The sequence below is a fragment of the Aquarana catesbeiana genome, linkage group LG12 (genome assembly GCF_042186555.1).
Source record: "Aquarana catesbeiana isolate 2022-GZ linkage group LG12, ASM4218655v1, whole genome shotgun sequence".
In the NCBI taxonomy this organism is placed as follows: domain Eukaryota; kingdom Metazoa; phylum Chordata; class Amphibia; order Anura; family Ranidae; genus Aquarana; species Aquarana catesbeiana.
The window spans coordinates 4,219,333-4,237,861 of record NC_133335.1 but is presented as its reverse complement, the minus strand read 5'-3'; the positions used below and the strand labels follow the sequence as shown (position 1 = coordinate 4,237,861).

General features: G+C 48.1%; 1 protein-coding gene across 1 annotated transcript in view; it reads left to right on the top strand.

Annotated features, from left to right (window-relative positions):
- Window positions 1-18,529, top strand: part of HELZ (helicase with zinc finger) — a gene marked incomplete in the record, with an annotated part of 94,877 nt that overhangs the window by 51,063 nt on the left and 25,285 nt on the right. Inside the window, 6 exon segments of the mRNA XM_073607145.1 lie at window positions 1,165-1,369; window positions 3,594-3,642; window positions 5,524-5,708; window positions 7,911-8,115; window positions 15,454-15,530; window positions 17,819-18,395. Coding sequence (XP_073463246.1) covers window positions 1,165-1,369; window positions 3,594-3,642; window positions 5,524-5,708; window positions 7,911-8,115; window positions 15,454-15,530; window positions 17,819-18,395 — 1,298 coding nt within the window.

Genomic DNA, 18,529 nt, shown 5'->3' with positions numbered 1-18,529 from the left:
AGAAAGCGCCGTTTGTGTGGAAAAAAAAATGATAAAAATTTCATTTGAGTACAGTGTAGCATGACCGCGTAATTGTCATTCAAAGTGTGACAGCGCCGAGAGCTAAAAATTGGCCTGGGTAGGAGGGGGGTTTAAGTGCCCAGTAGGCAGGTGTGTATTTTTTCCAAAGCAGTTATGTTTGAAAAACCGCTGCACAAATACCACATGACTTAAGAAATTGCAACGATCACACTTTTTCCCCTAGGGTCTTTGTATGTATATATATATATATATATATATATATATATATATATATAATGTTTGGGGGTTATAAGTAATTTTCTAGCAAAAATACTGATTTAAACTTGTAAACAAAAAGTGCCAGAAAAGGCCGGGACTGATTGCGTCCCATGATGGGTGGATGGGTTTTTATGCGGCTGTATAACCAGTACAATGTATTGGCTCATAATCTCACCATGTATGAGCTTTTATTAGGCTCACGTTTCCACATTTCATACTGTATACAATCCCGGTCTCCTTCACAAATGTACAGGACTTGCATTCCTTTTCCCTATAAAACAGTCTCTCTGTGTCTCTCTCTCTCTCTCTCTCTGTCTCCCTCCCCCCCTCTCTCTCTGTCTCTCTCCCCCCCCCTTCTCTCTGTCTCTCTCCCCCCCCCCTTCTCTCCCTCTCTGTCTCTCCCCCCCTCTCTGTCTCTCCCCCCCTCTCTGTCTCTCCCCCCCCTCTCTGTCTCTCCCCCCTCTCCCCCCCCTCTCTCCCCCCTCTCTGTCTCTCCCCCCCCCTCTCTCCCCCCCCTCTCTCCCCCCCCCCTCTCTCCCCCCCCCTCTCCCCCTCTCCCCCCTCTCTCTCCCTCTCTCTGTCTCTCTCTCTCTCCCCCCCCCCATCTTTCTCTCTCTCTCTCTCTCTCCCTCTCTCTCCCTCTCTCCCCTCTCTCTCTCTCTCTCTCTCTCTCTCTCTATCTCTCTCTCTCTGGGCATTTCCTTCCACCTTTTTGTTCAGGTGCCGCCATCTTTCTCAGACCGGACATTGTGTGTTGATTGGACGGGACACACCACCATTGCTGACTCTGCGTGTGAAGCAGACAGCGGCGCAGATTTCTGTGTGTTTTTATCCGTCAGAGGAGTTTTCTTCATTGTTCCTGACCCCTCTCTCGTCTCTCTGCAGGAAGTTCTGGGAACAGTTCATCACCATTTGCCATGAGAACAGAAGTTTGCACGGGATCACGTTTGAACAGATCAAAGCCCAGCTTGAAGCCTTAGAGTTGAAGAAGACCTATGTGCTGAACCCGCTGGCACCGGAATTCATCCCGCGGGCGCTCAGACAGCAGCATTCGGGCAACGCCGGCAAACATCAGCAGTCCCCTCCTAAGGTAAGTGGTGTATATCGAACACTTGCTCTTTACTCAATGACTGCAGCCCCAAACACACCCCCCCGGCTAACATGAGGCCGAACGTTTTAAGTTTAGTGTCTCCTGATGCGGAGGCATTGCACTCTGATCTACACTTTATATCCTGCAAATGGATTTCACTTTACTTCATGCCCATAGTTTGTGAATAACCAGGAAGCCTCTGTACAGAGCGATTCCTGGTTGCTGTGCAGCCTCATTAAAGTGGTTCTAAAGCTTGAAGGTTTTTTTTTACCCTCCCCCCATACTTACCTGTGCCTTGTTACGATCAAGCATTGTGCACAAGAGCAGGGGCTCTCTCCACTCTCTCTCCCTCCTTATTGGTTCAGAGACAGCAGTGGAGGAGCCCTTGGCTGTCTGTTGCTCTCAATCACAGCCAACGAGGAGGGATCAGGGGGCGGGGCATAGGAAGACCAAGAAGAGTTCCCTTACTTCCTGTCTTCAATACACAACAGGAAGTGAGAGGATCTCCCACACTGGAGGAGATTTACTAAAACCGGAGCACACAGAATCTGGTACAGGTGTGCGTAGTAACCAGGTGTTGTTGAACAAGCTGAAGTTAGAAGCTGATTGGTTACTATGCACAGCTGCTCCAGTTTTAGTAAATCTCACCCTGTGTATTTTGTCGATCGTTTCATACACTTGACACGCCTCTCATGGTAGCCTCTGGGCTGTATTCCCTTTTGGGTTTTTTTTATCAAGAGCTGTCTACACCCTTTGGATCCACAGATGTATTGATACCCTTGCTATCCCACCATTGCACACTACTTGGCAGAGGCAGGGGACCAGGCCCCATGCTCCTGGGGGGGGGGCCCATGCGGCCCCTCTGTACACCTGGATTGGAGGGGCAGCAGCATATAGAGCAATTGTCTCCAAACTGCGGCCTTGCTTTTATCCAGCCCTTGGGGCACTTTTTTTATTGACTGACACCAATGAAGGGCACAATTCCCACCAATGACATCAGCGTTGGGGCACAGTTTCTCCCAATGATGGGGGATTGTTCACTCCCACTGATGCTGGGACATTTTATACGCCAGAAGGCCACAGTCTGGCCCCTCCCCCTAAAGTCTGAAGGACAGTAAACTGGCCTTTTGTTTAGAAAATTTGGAGACCCCTGATATAGATGAACCGATCCCCTCCCTCCTACAGCCCCTAAATTCTTCTCCTCTTCTCTGACCCGCCAGCATTCAGCAGCTGCAGGAGGGATGGAATCTGTTCCTCTCTATGGCTCTGCCCCCCTCCTATCCAGCCTATTAATGCCCCTCCTTGGCCCCGCCTCCCCTCTCCTGCCATGTATGCTGTCAAGATGCAGAGTGGGGGAAGGGGGCCAGGAAATATGTCATTTACTGGCCCCTTCCTTGTCTGAATGAATAAGAATGGGTGATCCGTACCGATCACTGACTCTGTCCATAACTGAAGCATAGAAATCTGTTTCCTATGCTTCAGTTTGTAAATAACCAGGAAGCCTCTGTACAGAGCGGGTTCCTGGTTGCTGTGCAGCCCTATTAAAGTGGTTCTAAAGCTTGAAGGTTTTTTTTTTACTCTAATGCATTTTATAAAAAAAAAACCGAGTGCAACTCCCCCCCCTATACTTACCTTTGCCTTGTCTCGATCAAGCATTGTGCAGAAGAGCAGGAGCACTCTCCACTCTCTCTCCCTCCTTATTGGCTCAGAGACAGCAGTGGGGGAGCCCTTGGCTGCCTGTTGCTGTCAATCACAGCCAGTGAGCAGGGATCGGGGGCGGGGTCAAGCCTCACTCTCACACAGAGCTGGCTCAGGAGCAAGCCCGTACGAGTGGCTTGCTATGGTCGGTCCCTTGGTGAGGGGGGTGGGCCATAAGTGCCGGTGGGGGACCCTTGAAGACGGAGGATCAGGACTGCGCTCTCTCTGCGCATTGCTTTTGTAAGTATAACATGTTTGTCAAAAAATAAAAAAATAAGGGTTTATAATCACTTTAATGGGCAAGTTTGGCAGGTGGGTAATACCTGTACAACTCTGCACCCCAGGCTAAAAATGTTGTGGTCGTTAGGCAAAGTACAGCCGTGTTTGGTGGCTGGGGGGTGGGGGTTGTCAAAACCACTGTTCAGCCTTTCGTTTGAAAGAGCACTAAGACACCCAGTATAGTTTACCTGTGACGTAGACACTGGTATAGATCGACTACTTAAAAATCTCTTACTTGTGTTTCCAGGGCAAAGGTCATCACAATCAGAATGAGCACTTTCAAGGCGAAGCAATGGGTAAGCCGTGTTTTTTCTTTTCTGATTTTCACCACACATCGAATTCCCTCACCCATTGATGGAACTTATGGTTACTTTAGCTGACCTTTGTGGATGAATATAGATGAATATAAAGACCATAGATAAGTGAAATGGATAGTTAGACTTCTTGTTTTTACCGGCGTGCACGAGAAATGATTCAACGGTGCAGCCGGCTGTTCACAGAGATGAACAGAGACCAGATTGTCTCCGATTGCCTCTATGGCCTTGGAGGACCGGAGTGACGTCATGACATCACTTCCAGTCCAGGGTGGAAGTGAGCAATTCTTTTTTTTTTTTTCTTTTTTTAAAGCAAAAGATAAAAAAAAAAGTTTTTTTGCTTTTGATACGAGTTTCCTCACATCCAATTCGCATGACAGGTGCGTGTGCTCAGCTCGCAATGGAACCCAGAGTCGCTTGACAAGTCGCACCCCATGTTTCCCAATAGGTACCATTCATATCTGTGAGACTTCTGTGTGATTATGCACTACTTTGGTCTGACTTTCATGCAACTTGAGGGCCATAGACTTCAATGTAAACCCTCAAAAGTTGTATGAAAGTCACACCTGCGTGATATACGGTACATGTGACTTGTGTGCATCTTTGTAAAGCACAAACGATCACATAGTCTGCTTTTTGACCTGTATCCCAGTCCATCCCTTCTGCAGAGAAGCCCCCCCCCCCCCCTGAGTAAATTGTCCATCCATCTCTCTTCCTGGTGTCCCTTCTGCAAGAGAAATGAGATATAACCCTAGCACTTGCCCTAGCCGTAGCCCTTGCACTTGCCCTAGCCGTAGCCCTTGCACTTGCCCTAGCCGTAGCCCTTGCACTTGCCGTAGCCCTTGCCCTAGCCGTAGCCCTTGCCATAGCCCTTGCCCTAGCCGTAGCCCTTGCCCTAGCCGTAGCCCTTGCCCTAGCCGTAGCCCTTGCCCTAGCCGTAGCCCTTGCCCTAGCCGTAGCCCTTGCCCTAGCCGTAGCCCTTGCCCTAGCCGTAGCCCTTGCCCTGGCCGTAGCCCTTGCCCTAGCCGTAGCCCTAGCCGTAGCCCTTGCCCTAGCCGTAGCCCTAGCCGTAGCCCTTGCACTTGCCGTAGCCCTTGCACTTGCCGTAGCCCTTGCACTTGCCGTAGCCCTTGCACTTGCCGTAGCCCTTGCCCTAGCCGTAGACCCTTGCACTTGCCCTAGCCGTAGCCCCTTGCACTTGCCCTAGCCATAGCCCTAACACTTGCCCTAGCCATAATTACTTCAGCAGGAAAAGGAATTGTGTCACACCATGTATGTTATCATTGGTCAAAGCCTAAGTTGCAACATAGTTACACTCATCCAAAGTCACAATGGAAATCTCACAATTTTGAAGTCGCACATGTGTTAATGGAGTTTGTGTTTTGTCAGCACTCAGCTTTTTACCCAGCAGCAGGGAGAGAGCCCTGAGCATCAATCAGCTCACCTATATAAAGGCCCATGGTCAGCTCAGAATAATGTGGTCTGACTACCAGGTAAGATGTGGCTTTATCCCACCCAAAGCTCTGCAAAGCCTCTGAGCTCAAGAACCCAGATCAGAACTTATTAAGATTCTGAGAAAAAAGTTTAGTTTTCTCCACATCAGCTCAGGTAACATCTTGGCACTTTTGTGTAGTGACGTTTAGGCCCTACATGAGAATATCACAGTTATGTGGATTCTGCAGTGTTTGTCTGCTAATTATATGAGCTGTTCATTTATTATCTTGTCTTTTATAAGAGCCCTATAAAGCAAGCAAGGGCTCCATAATGATTAGTGTAATGATACATTGTGCACACCAATACTGCACTTGTGATAGGAAATCTGATGTTCTAAGCTTTTTTTATTTCTTCTCTTTTCTGCTGTAGTTCAACCCAACCCATCTGTGCTGATTGGCAACCCTATCCGAGCGTACACCCCTCCAATGGGTCCACACACCAACATGGGGAAATCTCCAAGCCCCGTGCAGAGAATAGATCCTCACACCGGGACCAGCATCCTCTACGTCCCGGCTGTCTACGGAGGGAATATGGTGATGTCCGTTCCTTTACCTGTAAGTACCTGCTCCTCTGATTGGTTCCTTGCACAGTCTTGTCCAATCAGCTCGTATCAGAGATTAGAATATTGATTTCAGATGGCGTATTTGATTCTTACAAAGAGGGATAGTTCATAAGTAGGATTGGTCTGTAGATAATAAATTCCCTTTGCCTACGAAGGGAAATGTCTTTTCGGAACACCTTATGATAATATTTTGGTTGCTACGGGAGGCAAGAACCCCCATTTTTCTCAACAAAAGTAACCCAAGGAATAGGCTGCGAAGTCTTCTCCTCTCTTTTCATTCTCCACTCCCTCAACCACCTCCTCGTTAATATCCTTGAACCTTCCAAGGGGTTGGCTTCTATTGACCTTCGCGGATGTTTGGACAGCTTGCTTTAGGACGCGATTTTCCAGGGCTTTAGTTTCCCTCCCCGCCCTCTCAGTTTCTCACCCCCAGCCCTTTGTGTCACCACATAGACAAGCAGATCTCCATCAAGGCCTCTTGGATCTTTTGGATCAAGGTGCGATTGTCCCAGTTCCTGTAGCGCAGTTCACTCTTCCCAAACCCCAAAGAGGGCATTTGTTCCTTTCTGGATTTGAAAGTGGTTCTAAAACCTTAATGCATTCCTAGCATCAAATTTGGCCCCTCACCCCCTTTTATACTTACCTGATCCCTCATTGGATCCAGCACTGTGCACGTTTGTAGCTTTTCTCTCCAATCACTTTCATGTCTCATTGGCTTTCCTGAGGCACCGGGAGCCATTGGTTCCCAGTGCTGTCAATCAAAGGCAGTGTCCTTGCTTTTAGTCGATGGACACAGCAAAGGGGGCTCAGAAGCACGTACGAGTGCCCCCCCATGGAAGGCAGCGGCTTCCCGTGGGGGGCACTGGACAGATAGAAGCCAGGAGTGCCAGCGGGGGGACCCCAGAAGAGGAGGATCGGGGCCACTCTGTGCAATTCCATTACAGATCAGGTAAGTATGACATGTTTGTTTTTAGAAAAAAAAATCTTTTTCAATCACTTGAAGGCTCTAATTGCCTTTATTCAAGCCCAAAAGTTTTACATTTAATTCACCAAATCTACCTGCACCAGGGAGACATTCTATGCATGAAGGTAAAAAAAAAACCTTCTCTGTGCAAACTTTTGGGGATATTTATTATAGCAAAAAGTAAAAAATATTGGGGTTTCTTTTTTCAAAATTGTTTATAGCGCAAAAAATAAAAACAGCAGAGGTGATCAAATACCACCAAAAGAAAGCTCTATTTGTGTGAAAAAAGGACGCAAACTTTGTTCGGGGTACAACGTCAAACGACCGTGCAGTTGACAGTTAAAGCGACGCAGTGCCGAATTGTAATAAGTGCTCTGGTCAGGAAGGGGGTAAAATCTTCCAGGGCTGAAACGGTTAAATAAAATTGTCCCTCGGTGTAGATCCATCCTCAATCACAACGCCCGCCGACCTGAAGGAAGGAAAAAAAAAAGCTCAGCTCATGCCCAAGGCTCCCGCTGTCTGCCCGCCACATCTGACCGTTCTTAAATAGCTAAGGGGCGGGGTCACCCAGCGGCACCGCCCCCTTGTGACTTCTCCGACCCAGCATGCATCAGTCGATTTTTGGCATGAGGTTCCGCCTTTTTTTCTTTGTAAATTTTAGCGTTGAGTTCCTCTTAAAATCCCATACCAGACCTGAAAGGACCTAGTATGGATTGGGGGGGGGGGGGGGGGGGCGCTCCTTAACCATATATTGCTAAAGACGCTGGTGGCCACCGGCTCCAAAAATTTCCTTCTGAACCACATCTAAATTGCAGCTGGTTTGTAAATTCGCACTGGACATGTGTGAATCGAGCCTGGAAGGTGTATTAAACCTAAAGACAAACATTTATAATATTGCAGCTTACCAATTCTTAGATGTGATGGCTGCATTCGTTTTCTTTTTTAGATTTTTTTTTTTGGTGATCCAGCCAGTAGGTCTGACGTTTTTCAACAGAACAGGCTTTGCAGCTTGTTATCATTGAAGGGATGAGACCAACCATTTACCACTGAAAGGGGTGCTTACAATGATCAGCTTTTATTGATGTAAAACCTTTTATCCCAAAAGGAAAAAAAAAAAACTAACTGATTATAAAATGTTGGAGTTCGGCTTCAATTTGTTAGTGTATCTAAATCTGCTAATCCATCTGGTCTGTTTTTCTCCTCTTGTAACCAACAATGTTCCAATTCCAGGTCCCATGGCCGCCCAACTACCAGGGCCGCTTCTCTGTGGACCCCCGGCTTATGACCCACCCAGCTATGGCCTACAACATGAACCTGCTTCAAGGCCATGGCCGGGGTTCCCCCATTCCTTTCGGCCTCGGCCATCACTCGCCCGTCAATGTCGGACAGCAGATGCCGCACACGGACAAAGATCAGCACGAGCTCAACCGCAATGGTATGTATTGTAGTACAATCCCTTCTATTACCCCGAGAGCAAAGATCCCCATCGTTCCCTACTGTCTACTTCTTTAGACGTGGTCTCTAAACTGTGGCCCAGGGGCCAGATGCAGCCCTTTGCTTGCCACTATCCAGCCCTTGAGCCACTTTTCATGACACCGATACCTGAAACTGTTCCCCCACAGACACTAACAAAGGGGCACTATTCCTCCCACTGACACCAACAATGGGGCACTATTATTCCCACTGACACCAACAGGGCACTACCGTGTATACTCGAGTATAAGCCGACCCGAATATAAGCCGAGGCACCTAATTTTACCACAAAAAACTGGGAAAACGTGTTGACTCGAGTATAAGCCGAGGGTGAGAAATGCGCAGCTACTGTAAGTGGAGAAGAGGGTCAACAGTGCCCATTTGCAGCCTCACTGCGCCCATTTGCAGCCTCACTGCGCCCATTTGCAGCCTCACTGTGCCCATTTGCAGCCATAGGTGCACCGAACTTCAAACTCGGTAGTTAAGGGTTCCTAGATGCCCCCTAACTGCAGCCAAAATTTGGGGTCTCTGGAACCAAAGGGCCCTGAAATGTCATTGCTGCAGATGGACACAGTTGACCGACTTTGGGGCCCCGTATCTCTTGCAAACCCAGTGGAACTATCACTACAACATATCCAAAGCTGGGGTTCCTAGCACTAAGTGGCCCTGAGATACGGGGCCCCAAAGTCGGTTCGGAAAATGTCAAGCACTTTTCTGCAGCAGAGAATGACATTTTCTAAACCAACTTTGGGGCCCCATATCTCAGGGCCACTTAGTGCTAGGAACCCCAGCTTTGGATATGTTGTAGTGCTAGTTCCATTGGGTTTGCACACCAAATTTGGGGTTCTTATCACTAAGTGGCCCCGAGATACGAGGCCCCAAATTCGGTTCAGAAAATGTCATTCTCTGCTGCAGAAAAGTGCTTGACTGGAGTATAAGCCGAGGGGGGCATTAGCCCAAAAAAAGTGCTGAAAAACTCGGCTTATACTCGAGTATATACGGTATTTTTCCCACTGACACCAACAAGGGGGCACTATTTCTTTCTCGAACATCACGGGACACAGAGCCACAGTAATTACTGATGGGTTATATAGGTATCACTGGTGATTGGACACTGGCACACCCTATCAGGAAGTTCAACCCCCTATATAATCCCTCCCCCTTGCAGGGATACCTCAGTTTTTTACGCCAATGTCTTAGGTGATGGACGTGTAAAGATGTCCTGTGCTGAGCTCCAAAGGGAATATCCTAAGATCCTATACTGGGGCAAGCCAGGCGAACCGGATCCATTCAAAGTGTCTTTTCATGGCCGAATTGAATGGTACCCGGGCCTCGTGTCCGAAGAAACGAGGTTTTACCCGTAATGCTTCTCTTTTTAGAGAGCTGGACCCCGCAGATCGGAAAATGGCTTTAAACTTCCTAATTTCTGGCGAGGTGCTTTACGGTCCCAGAACTGTTGGATCCCCCTACTGATGGGGGCCCCAGTCTCTGACGGTTTTTTTCAAACGGAGCCCACCGTGAGAGGTGAAGATTGGGTCTGTGTAAACAGCACCCTGCGGCTGGATAAGGTAAGAGGAGATTCCACAGAATTTTTGAGTTCTAGTGGCTTTTCTCCTTTAAGGTAAATGCATGCTATGCCTATTGTGACCACCGGGGGCTGCCAAGAGCACAAACCTACACATGCTGACTGACTGTCTCAGGTGTTCAGTGCTGATTATTCCCAGCATCTCAAAGCAGGCTGCAAGCAGGTAAGGTGGAAAGGGGGGATTTCTCATGTTTGAATGTTCCCCCCAGGCTAGAGAGGGGCCACAGGGGTCTAGAAAGTGGTTATACCACCCGGACTCTGCGGCCTAATGGCCACCATCTCTGAAGATAGCCGTTCAGGCAAATCTTGTTACCAGTCTCCCTCCTTCTCCCCCCCCCATCCCCAGCCTTTTCTCCAGAAGCATGACAGGAGAGTCGGCAGTGCGGGAAGCGCTCGTTTTTTTTCAAAACTCGAGGGGGGGGGGGGCGGTAGAGGAGGGGGCGGGATGTCAGCACAGAGTGTTTAGACTCCCACTCAGGCCAGCTGCAGGCTATTAGAGGCACTCTGTACAGGTGCACTCAGCCTTCTGAGAGACACAGAGCTGACGGTCGCATGTAAGGTGGGACACAGGCATTCTCCTAGGCAGCATTTACTGAAGTAACACCAGACTGAGCATTGGGTAGCAATGCTTTTAGCCAGACTACATCGCTCAGCGGGCAGTGTTCATTTGTATACCTCACACCTTGTTGCTTTGCACTATGGGTAGAAGAGGTTCAAGCACCCCAGGAACCAGAGACACTAGGGGATCTCGTTCAGGTTCTGAGGGCCCCCTGTCGGCAGCATCCTCCCCCCCTAAAGATGGGCCAGGGACGGCTAGCCAGGGAGAGCCATCGGGGTCAGGGGCTACACCTGCTTCTGGCACTTCAGCCCCTGTATATATTACACAAGAGGTTTTTTCCTCAACCATTAATGGTCTAGAGGAAAGATTAATGGCCGTGATTACGTCTTCACTCAGTGGAAGAAAACGCACTAGGCCTTCCTCTGTTCCCCAAGACCCTCAGACAGAGGAGCTCTGGGATAAAGGAGATGAATCCCTTTCAGAGGATCGGGATGGGATGGATGATTCCTCTTCGGGGGAATCAGGTGGAGAGGGACCCTCTGCGACTTCCCAAGAGGAGAAAGTCTTAGTGCAGATCCTCACTGGATTGGTCCGCTCCACATTTAAGTTGCCGATACCTGAAACTACTAAAGAATCCTCTTCTGCTTTGGGGTCACTGAAACCTTTCCAAGCAGCACATGCTTTTCCTGTTCATACTTTACTTGAAAAGCTTATTTATTCTGAGTGGGATCACCCAGACAAACGTTTTTTTCCGCCGAGAAAGTTTTCAACACTTTATCCGATGGAAGAAAAGTTTATTAAAATGTGGGGAATACCGGCTATTGATGCCGCCATTTCCTCCGTAAATAATAGCCTGACTTGTCCTGTAGACAATGCTCAGATGCTCAGGGATCCTGTAGATAAAAGGATGGAATCCCTATTGAAGGATGTTTTCTCCTTAGCAGGATCAGTGGCCCAACCTGCAATAGCAGCGATTGGAGTCTGTCAATACTTAAGAGACCATGTTAAGCAGGTCATCAAAGTATTACCTGAACAGCAGGCCCAGGGGTTTGCTAACCTTCCAGCGGCCTTATGCTTTGTGGTTGACGCCATTAGAGATTCTATCGTGCAAACCTCCCGTCTTTCACTGGGGTTGGTGCATATACGTAGAATCCTATGGTTGAAAAATTGGTCAGCCGAAGCACCATGTAAGAAGCTACTGGCTGGGTTTCCATTGCGTGGTGCAAGGTTGTTTGGAAAGGACTTGGATAACTATATCAAGAGAATCTCTTGTGGGAAAAGCACTCTCTTACCTGTCAAGAAGAAGAGTAAGCGTCCCTCTTTCAAACGGACTCTTTCCCCAGCACCGGGGGCTTCAGCCTCCAGGCAGTCTCGACGGCCGCCTCCATTGGGGTCCAGAGACAAGAGTCAACCCCAGGGACAAAAGAAGTCCTGGGGAAAGAAGCCTACTAGGCAAAACACTAAGACCTCTGCATGAGGGGGCGCCCCCGCTCACTCGAGTGGGGGGAAGACTGCGACAGTTCTCAGAGCTCTGGCACGAGGACTTCCAGGACAGATGGGTAATCTCCACGGTAACCTTAGGGTACAAGCTGGAGTTTCAGGAATTCCCTTCTCCTCGGTTCCTCAGATCAAATGTTCCCAGAGACCCAGAGAAGAATCGTTAGAGCGATTTTTGTCGCAGGAGGTCATTATGATAGTTCCCGCAAAGGACCAGGGATTGGGCTTCTATTCCAACCTTTTTACGGTCCAAAAGCCAAATGGGGATGTCAGGCCCATTTTGGACTTAAGGGATCTGAACCGATTCCTAAGGATTCAATCCTTCCGCAGGGAATCAATTCGAACAGTAGTTCCCACCCTGCAGGGAGGAGAATTTCTGGCATCAATAGACATCAGAGATGCATATCTGCATGTGCCCATTTTTCCTGCTCATCAGAAGTTTCTGCGCTTCGAGGTAGGAGGGCGCTATTTCCAGTTTGTGGCTCTGTCTTTCGGGATAGCCACTGCACCTCGAGTGTTCACAAAGATCTTGGCTCCTCCTCTGGCCAGATTAAGGGCTCAGGGTATAGCTGTCATAGCATACCTAGACGACCTGCTCTTGATAGACCGGTCGGTAGCCTCTTTGAATGGAAACTTGAGGACCACGGTCAGGTATCTAGAACACCTGGGTTGGATCCTCAACTTAGAAAAGTCTTTCCTAAAACCAGTAAGAAGACTGGAGTATTTAGGTCTGATTATAGATACAAGCCAGGAGAAAATATTTCTACCTCAGGCAAAGATCACTGCTTTGAGAGAGCTGATTCTGACAGTAAGGACCAAGAAGGGTCCCTCAGTCCGCCTTTGTATGAGGCTAATAGGGAAGATGGTGTCTTCATTCGAAGCAGTTCCCTATGCTCAGTTTCACTCAAGAATGCTGCAACACAGTATTCTGTCGGCCTGGAATAAGAAGGTTCAGGCATTAGACTTTCCGATGCACCTGTCGCATGCGGTGCGTCAGGGCCTTAATTGGTGGCTCATACCCGAAAACCTGCAGAAGGGGAAATCCTTTCTACCGGTTACCTGGACGGTGGTAACAACAGATGCCAGTCTGTCAGGTTGGGGAGCAGTTCTGGAACAGGCTGCGGTCCAAGGGGTATGGTCCAAGACAGAGAGGACCTTACCCATCAACATTCTGGAGATCCGGGCGATACATCTAGCTCTAAAAGCCTGGACTATCAGGCTACAGGGTTGTCCGGTCAGGATCCAGTCCGACAATGCCACAGCAGTGGCTTATGTCAATCATCAGGGAGGCACCCGGAGCCGAGCTGCTCAAAAAGAGGTGAACCAGATCTTAGTCTGGGCAGAGAAGCATGTGCCATGCATATCGGCAGTTTTCATCCCGGGAATAGAAAATTGGCAGGCGGACTATCTAAGTCGCCAGCAGTTACTTCCAGGGGAATGGTCTCTGCATCCCGACGTCTTTTGGGCCATATGCCAAAGATGGGGGGTTCCAGATGTAGATCTCTTTGCATCCCGATTCAACAAAAAGATAGACAGATTTGTGGCAAGGACAAAAGATCCTCTTGCATGCGGGACGGATGCGTTGGTGATTCCGTGGCATCGGTTCTCACTGATTTACGCATTCCCGCCTATTCTGCTACTACCACGACTCCTTCGCAGGATCAGGCAGGAAAGGAAGTCGGTACTTCTGGTGGCCCCCGCTTGGCCCAGAAGGACTTGGTATGCAGAAATAGTAAGGATGACGGTGGGTTCCCCGTGGACCCTACCGGTACGCCCAGACCTGTTATCTCAAGGTCCAGTGTTCCATCCTGCCTTACAAACGCTAAATTTGACGGTTTGGCTATTGAGACCCACGTTCTGAAGAGTTGTGGGCTCTCAGGTCCTGTCATATCTACCTTGATTAATGCAAGGAAGCCAGCTTCCAGGATGATTTATCATAGAGTCTGGAAGGCTTATATAACCTGGTGTGAATCCAGAGGTTGGCATCCCAGGAAATATGTCATAGGTAGAATCCTTGATTTTCTACAGATGGGATTAGAGATGAAGCTGGCCTTGAGTACCATCAAGGGCCAGGTCTCTGCTTTATCAGTATTATTTCAGCGGCCACTTGCTTCGCATTCTTTGGTCCGAAACTTTATGCAGGGGGTGATGCGTCTTAATCCTCCGGTTAAAGCGCCCCTAAACCCCTGGGACTTGAATTTGGTCCTGGCTGTGTTACAGAAACAGCCTTTTGAACCAATAAGTCAGATTCCTTTGGTCTTGTTGACAAGGAAATTAATTTTTCTGGTGGCCATCTCTTCTGCTAGAAGAGTATCAGAATTAGCAGCTCTTTCCTGTAAGGAGCCTTATTTGATTATACACAAGGATAGAGTGGTACTACGCCCTCATCCTAGTTTTTTACCGAAGGTGGTTTCTGATTTTCATTTAAACCAAGACATTGTTCTACCTTCCTTTTTTCCAGATCCCTGTTCTCCGGAAGAGAGATCTCTACATTCGTTGGATGTAGTAAGAGCAGTTAAGGCCTATCTAGGGACAACTACTCAGATCCGCAAGACGGATGTTTTGTTTGTGCTGCCAGAGGGTCCCAATAGAGGACAGGCAGCGTCAAAAGCTACCATTTCTAAATGGATTCGACAATTGATCATTCAAGCTTACGGTCTGAAACAGAAGATTCCTCCGTTTCAGATCAGGGCACATTCCACAAGGGCTATTGGTGCTTCTTGGGCAGTGCATCACCGGGCCTCTATGGCTCAAATCTGCAAGGCCGCAACCTGGTCTTCAGTCCATACATTCACCAGATTCTATCAGGTGGATGTGAGAAGGCATGAGGATATCGCCTTTGGGCGTAGTGTGCTGCAGGCAGCAGTACAGGGTCCTCAGGTCTGATTGCACCCTACTTGGTCGTGGTTCCCCCCCCTCAGGTAGCATTGCTCTGGGACATCCCATCAGTAATTACTGAGGCTCTGTGTCCCGTGATGTTCGAGAAAGAAAATAGGATTTTTTAAAACAGCTTACCTGTAAAATCCTTTTCTTTCGAAGGACATCACGGGACACAGAGGTCCCGCCCCTCTTCTAATGCACTATATTGCTTGGCTACAAAACTGAGGTATCCCTGCAAGGGGGAGGGATTATATAGGGGGTTGAACTTCCTGATAGGGTGTGCCAGTGTCCAATCACCAGTGATACCTATATAACCCATCAGTAATTACTGTGGCTCTGTGTCCCGTGATGTCCTTCGAAAGAAAAGGATTTTACAGGTAAGCTGTTTTAAAAAATCCTATTTTCTCCCACTTATATTAACAAAGGGGCTCCCACTGACACAGGCACCATTTTTCCCACGAATGCCCATTCTGAGGCACTATTCCTTACCCTGACACCAACAATGGGGCACTCTTCCTAATAACCCCGGGGGGAGTGTCTTTTTTCAGCAAAAGTGGAGCTTCTCTATAATTTTGGGGGACACGGCTCTGATGTTGGAGGAATTTGCACAGTTGTACCCGTAAGACATAAAGGGGTCTCCTCTGTAGTGTGTGGCAGGGTAGGGGGCAGTTCACCACCTTCTGACTGTTCAGAGGGTCAGTGGAAGACCACTTTGTAGATTGAATTGCTGTATAAGATGCTGAGATTTTCTTCTACTTACCTTCTCCGTGTTTCTTCAGGTAAAAATGAGAACAGCCCGTCATCTGAAATGAATAAGCTGCGAACTCCGGAGAAGAAGCCTTTGGAATGTAAAGGGGTAATAGAACATTTCTCTGTTTACTGTTCAAGCCGTAGTAAAATACAAATTGGGCTCCTTCAGCATTATGTGCTAGTATGGGAGACTTACCTGCACACGGTGCCCTCTGGCGCAGTGCTGCCACAGCTCCCCGCTGCTTTTATTTTCACCCTGTCTTCCCTCCGGGTTCACGGGCTCCGGCTGTATGTATGGTCGGGCCCGCGATGACGTCACTCCCACGCATGCGCTCAGGATCCCCAGCACGGAACTTTGAAGGTACTATACAGGTATGCCATCCATTCAGAGCACATGTGCCTGTGATGTCATTGGCTGAATCCCATGTGCCTATTATAGGCTTTCCTGTAGAAGTTAAAAAGTGGATGTCAGGAAGGGCATGCCAGAAGACAACATGGCCACTCTGGATGGATTTCTGTGCCTCTTCACGGGCTATTTCTTGCTTCCTCTCATAGACATAAAAATTTGGCTATTACCTATGTGCATGTGAACACACACGTACACGTCGACATGCTCACGGGCATTTTTGACAGATGTTGACGCCAAATGGGTAGTGCTCATGATCAGTGCCGCTAGACGTTCATGGGTAGTAAATGTACAGGAGTAATAGATTCTGGTCTGTGAGGTTGTATAGAACATTACCCTACCATGGGGTCAAACACAGATATCCCACAATGCAACGTTCTCATCTGTGCCAGCTTTTATAATACGGGGTAACTGTTGGCACATGGAAGCTTGTGCTGTCAGTCACATCCAATCAGCTTCTCCATTTTCTGATCCATACAGGGAGAAGCTGATTGGTGTCGTTTACTAGTTCAGTCATGTGCATTGTCTGTAGGAGAGTTATAGGCACCCAGAGCCGTAAAAAAATATATATTTCTTTATTCATTACAGATTAAAACCATCAACTTCAATATAAAAAAATACAATCAATACATCAAAGTTACAAAGTTGATAATTGGTCAATGGTATTGAACCTCAACACGTTTCAGCTCCTAAAAGATCTTCATCAGGAGGTAAACAATAAATAAATAACCAATGATGCATGAAAAGGAGTGCGTGTCCACAGAAGCTCCAGGTGGATTTTGATAAAATGCAAGAGATGCTGTGACCACTTTGTTGCGCTTGGATGCTTTTTGCTGGGCTTTTCCAGATCTTTCCACATATACCAGGTGTTAAGAAGGAGGTCCAGCAAATACTGCAGCTGCTGACTTTTAATATTAGGACACTTGCCTGACCTGGAATCCAGCTATGTCGGCACCCCAGCCACCGCCATAGCCTATAAGGGACACCGGCAGTGAAGCCTTGCGGCTTCACAGGCCGGTTCCATACTGCGCATGCACAAAGTGCCCTACGCTTTGTGTATGGCCCGGCGGTGGTGGAAGGAGGAGGTCGGCTGAACTTCCGGGGGACCTCGCCAAATCTGGAAGTGGGTGGGGAGGGGGGGGGGGCAGATAAGCGGAGATTCCGCTTGTGGGTGGAACTCCGCTTTAATATCTTCCCTGTGTGTTGTGGCTGGGTTTAGTATCTCTTGCATTATACCAAAATCCACCTGCAGCTTTTGTGGACACGCACTCGTTCTTTTCATGTATCATTGGTGTTTATTGTTTACCTCCTGATGAAGAGTTGAAACGTGTTGAGGTTCAGTCCCATTGACCAATTATCATTGAAGACAACCCTGTATGATGGAATCCAGATATGAGATGTATCTTTGATGTATTGATTTAATTTTTTTTATATTGGAGTTCATTGCTTTAATCCTGTATTGAATAAAGAAATATATTTTTTTACAATTTTTTTTTTTTTATGGCTCTGGGTGTCTATACAAAGTCCCATTCCATGTTTTTGTACTTGCACTAGGGATGGGTCACCCAGGCATATAATTTGGTCGGGTGAGAATAATGAGCGTTTTTTTATTTTGTATAGTAAACACCCAATATAAAAAAACACATACAGTGGCAGGAAAAAATTGGAACCCCTTGGAATTAACTATGAAACTTCCAACAAAACTGTGGAACAGCACTGCCTTAAATCTTAAAAAGAAATACTTACAGTACTAACAGACATGTTTTATAAAAAAGGAGAGGCTGATGGCCGCTGTTCACTCCAAGTCAGAGATATGACGTCACCTGGTAGTCCTTCCCTACGCGTTTCGTCATCAATTTGTGACGTCTTGGGGGCCTAACTCTGATGGGCGAATAAGAGGTTTTTAAATGATGGGGATCTCATTGTTGTTGCACTTCAGAGTGGATTCTGTCCGGGCAGCATTTCATTTTGTTTTATTTCTCTTTTAGGGTGACTTGGACCCAAACGCACAATCCAGGAGCCCCGAGTCTCGAGCCAATCTTGGTTTCCCCAATCCTAAATTTCATCGTAAAGATAACCCCAACCAGAGGCCAGTCAACATTCACCTGACGCCTCCTCACCCGCAGTACCCCATGCCCAATCGCCCCTTCCAGCATATGCCTGCGATGCCAAGGCAGCAGTTCCCTCTACAGCAGCAGCAGCAGAATCTCCTCCCGCAGCAGCAGAACCACCTATCGGAGCTACAGAACCAAATCCCTCCCCCTCCTTCCCCGCAGGCCCCTGTCCTCCCCCAACACAACCATTTAATCCAGCAGCCTCCACAGCAGACCCCTCAGCTCTCTCCAGCCTTCCAACCAGGCCAGTCCTTCTTCAACACCGCCATGCCGCACCGGCCACCATCGCCCACTATGGACGGTATGGTCCCTGAACAGCCGCCTCCTAACATGCTGCAGGACGTCAATAACCCTCTTCGTTCCATGACCCAAAACAACCCCATGATGTCCTCCCACATCAACAGCTACATGGAGGAATCGCCTCAACCTATGGCAGCTGGCGAAGCATTAGGTGAGCACCATTTTTTTTTTTCTGATTTTGTGGTGTGATGTTTTACCAGAGCCAACAAGGAAATGATTACACATGTATAGGCTGTATAGGTCAGTGATGGTGAACCTTGGCACCCCAGATGTTTTGGAACTACA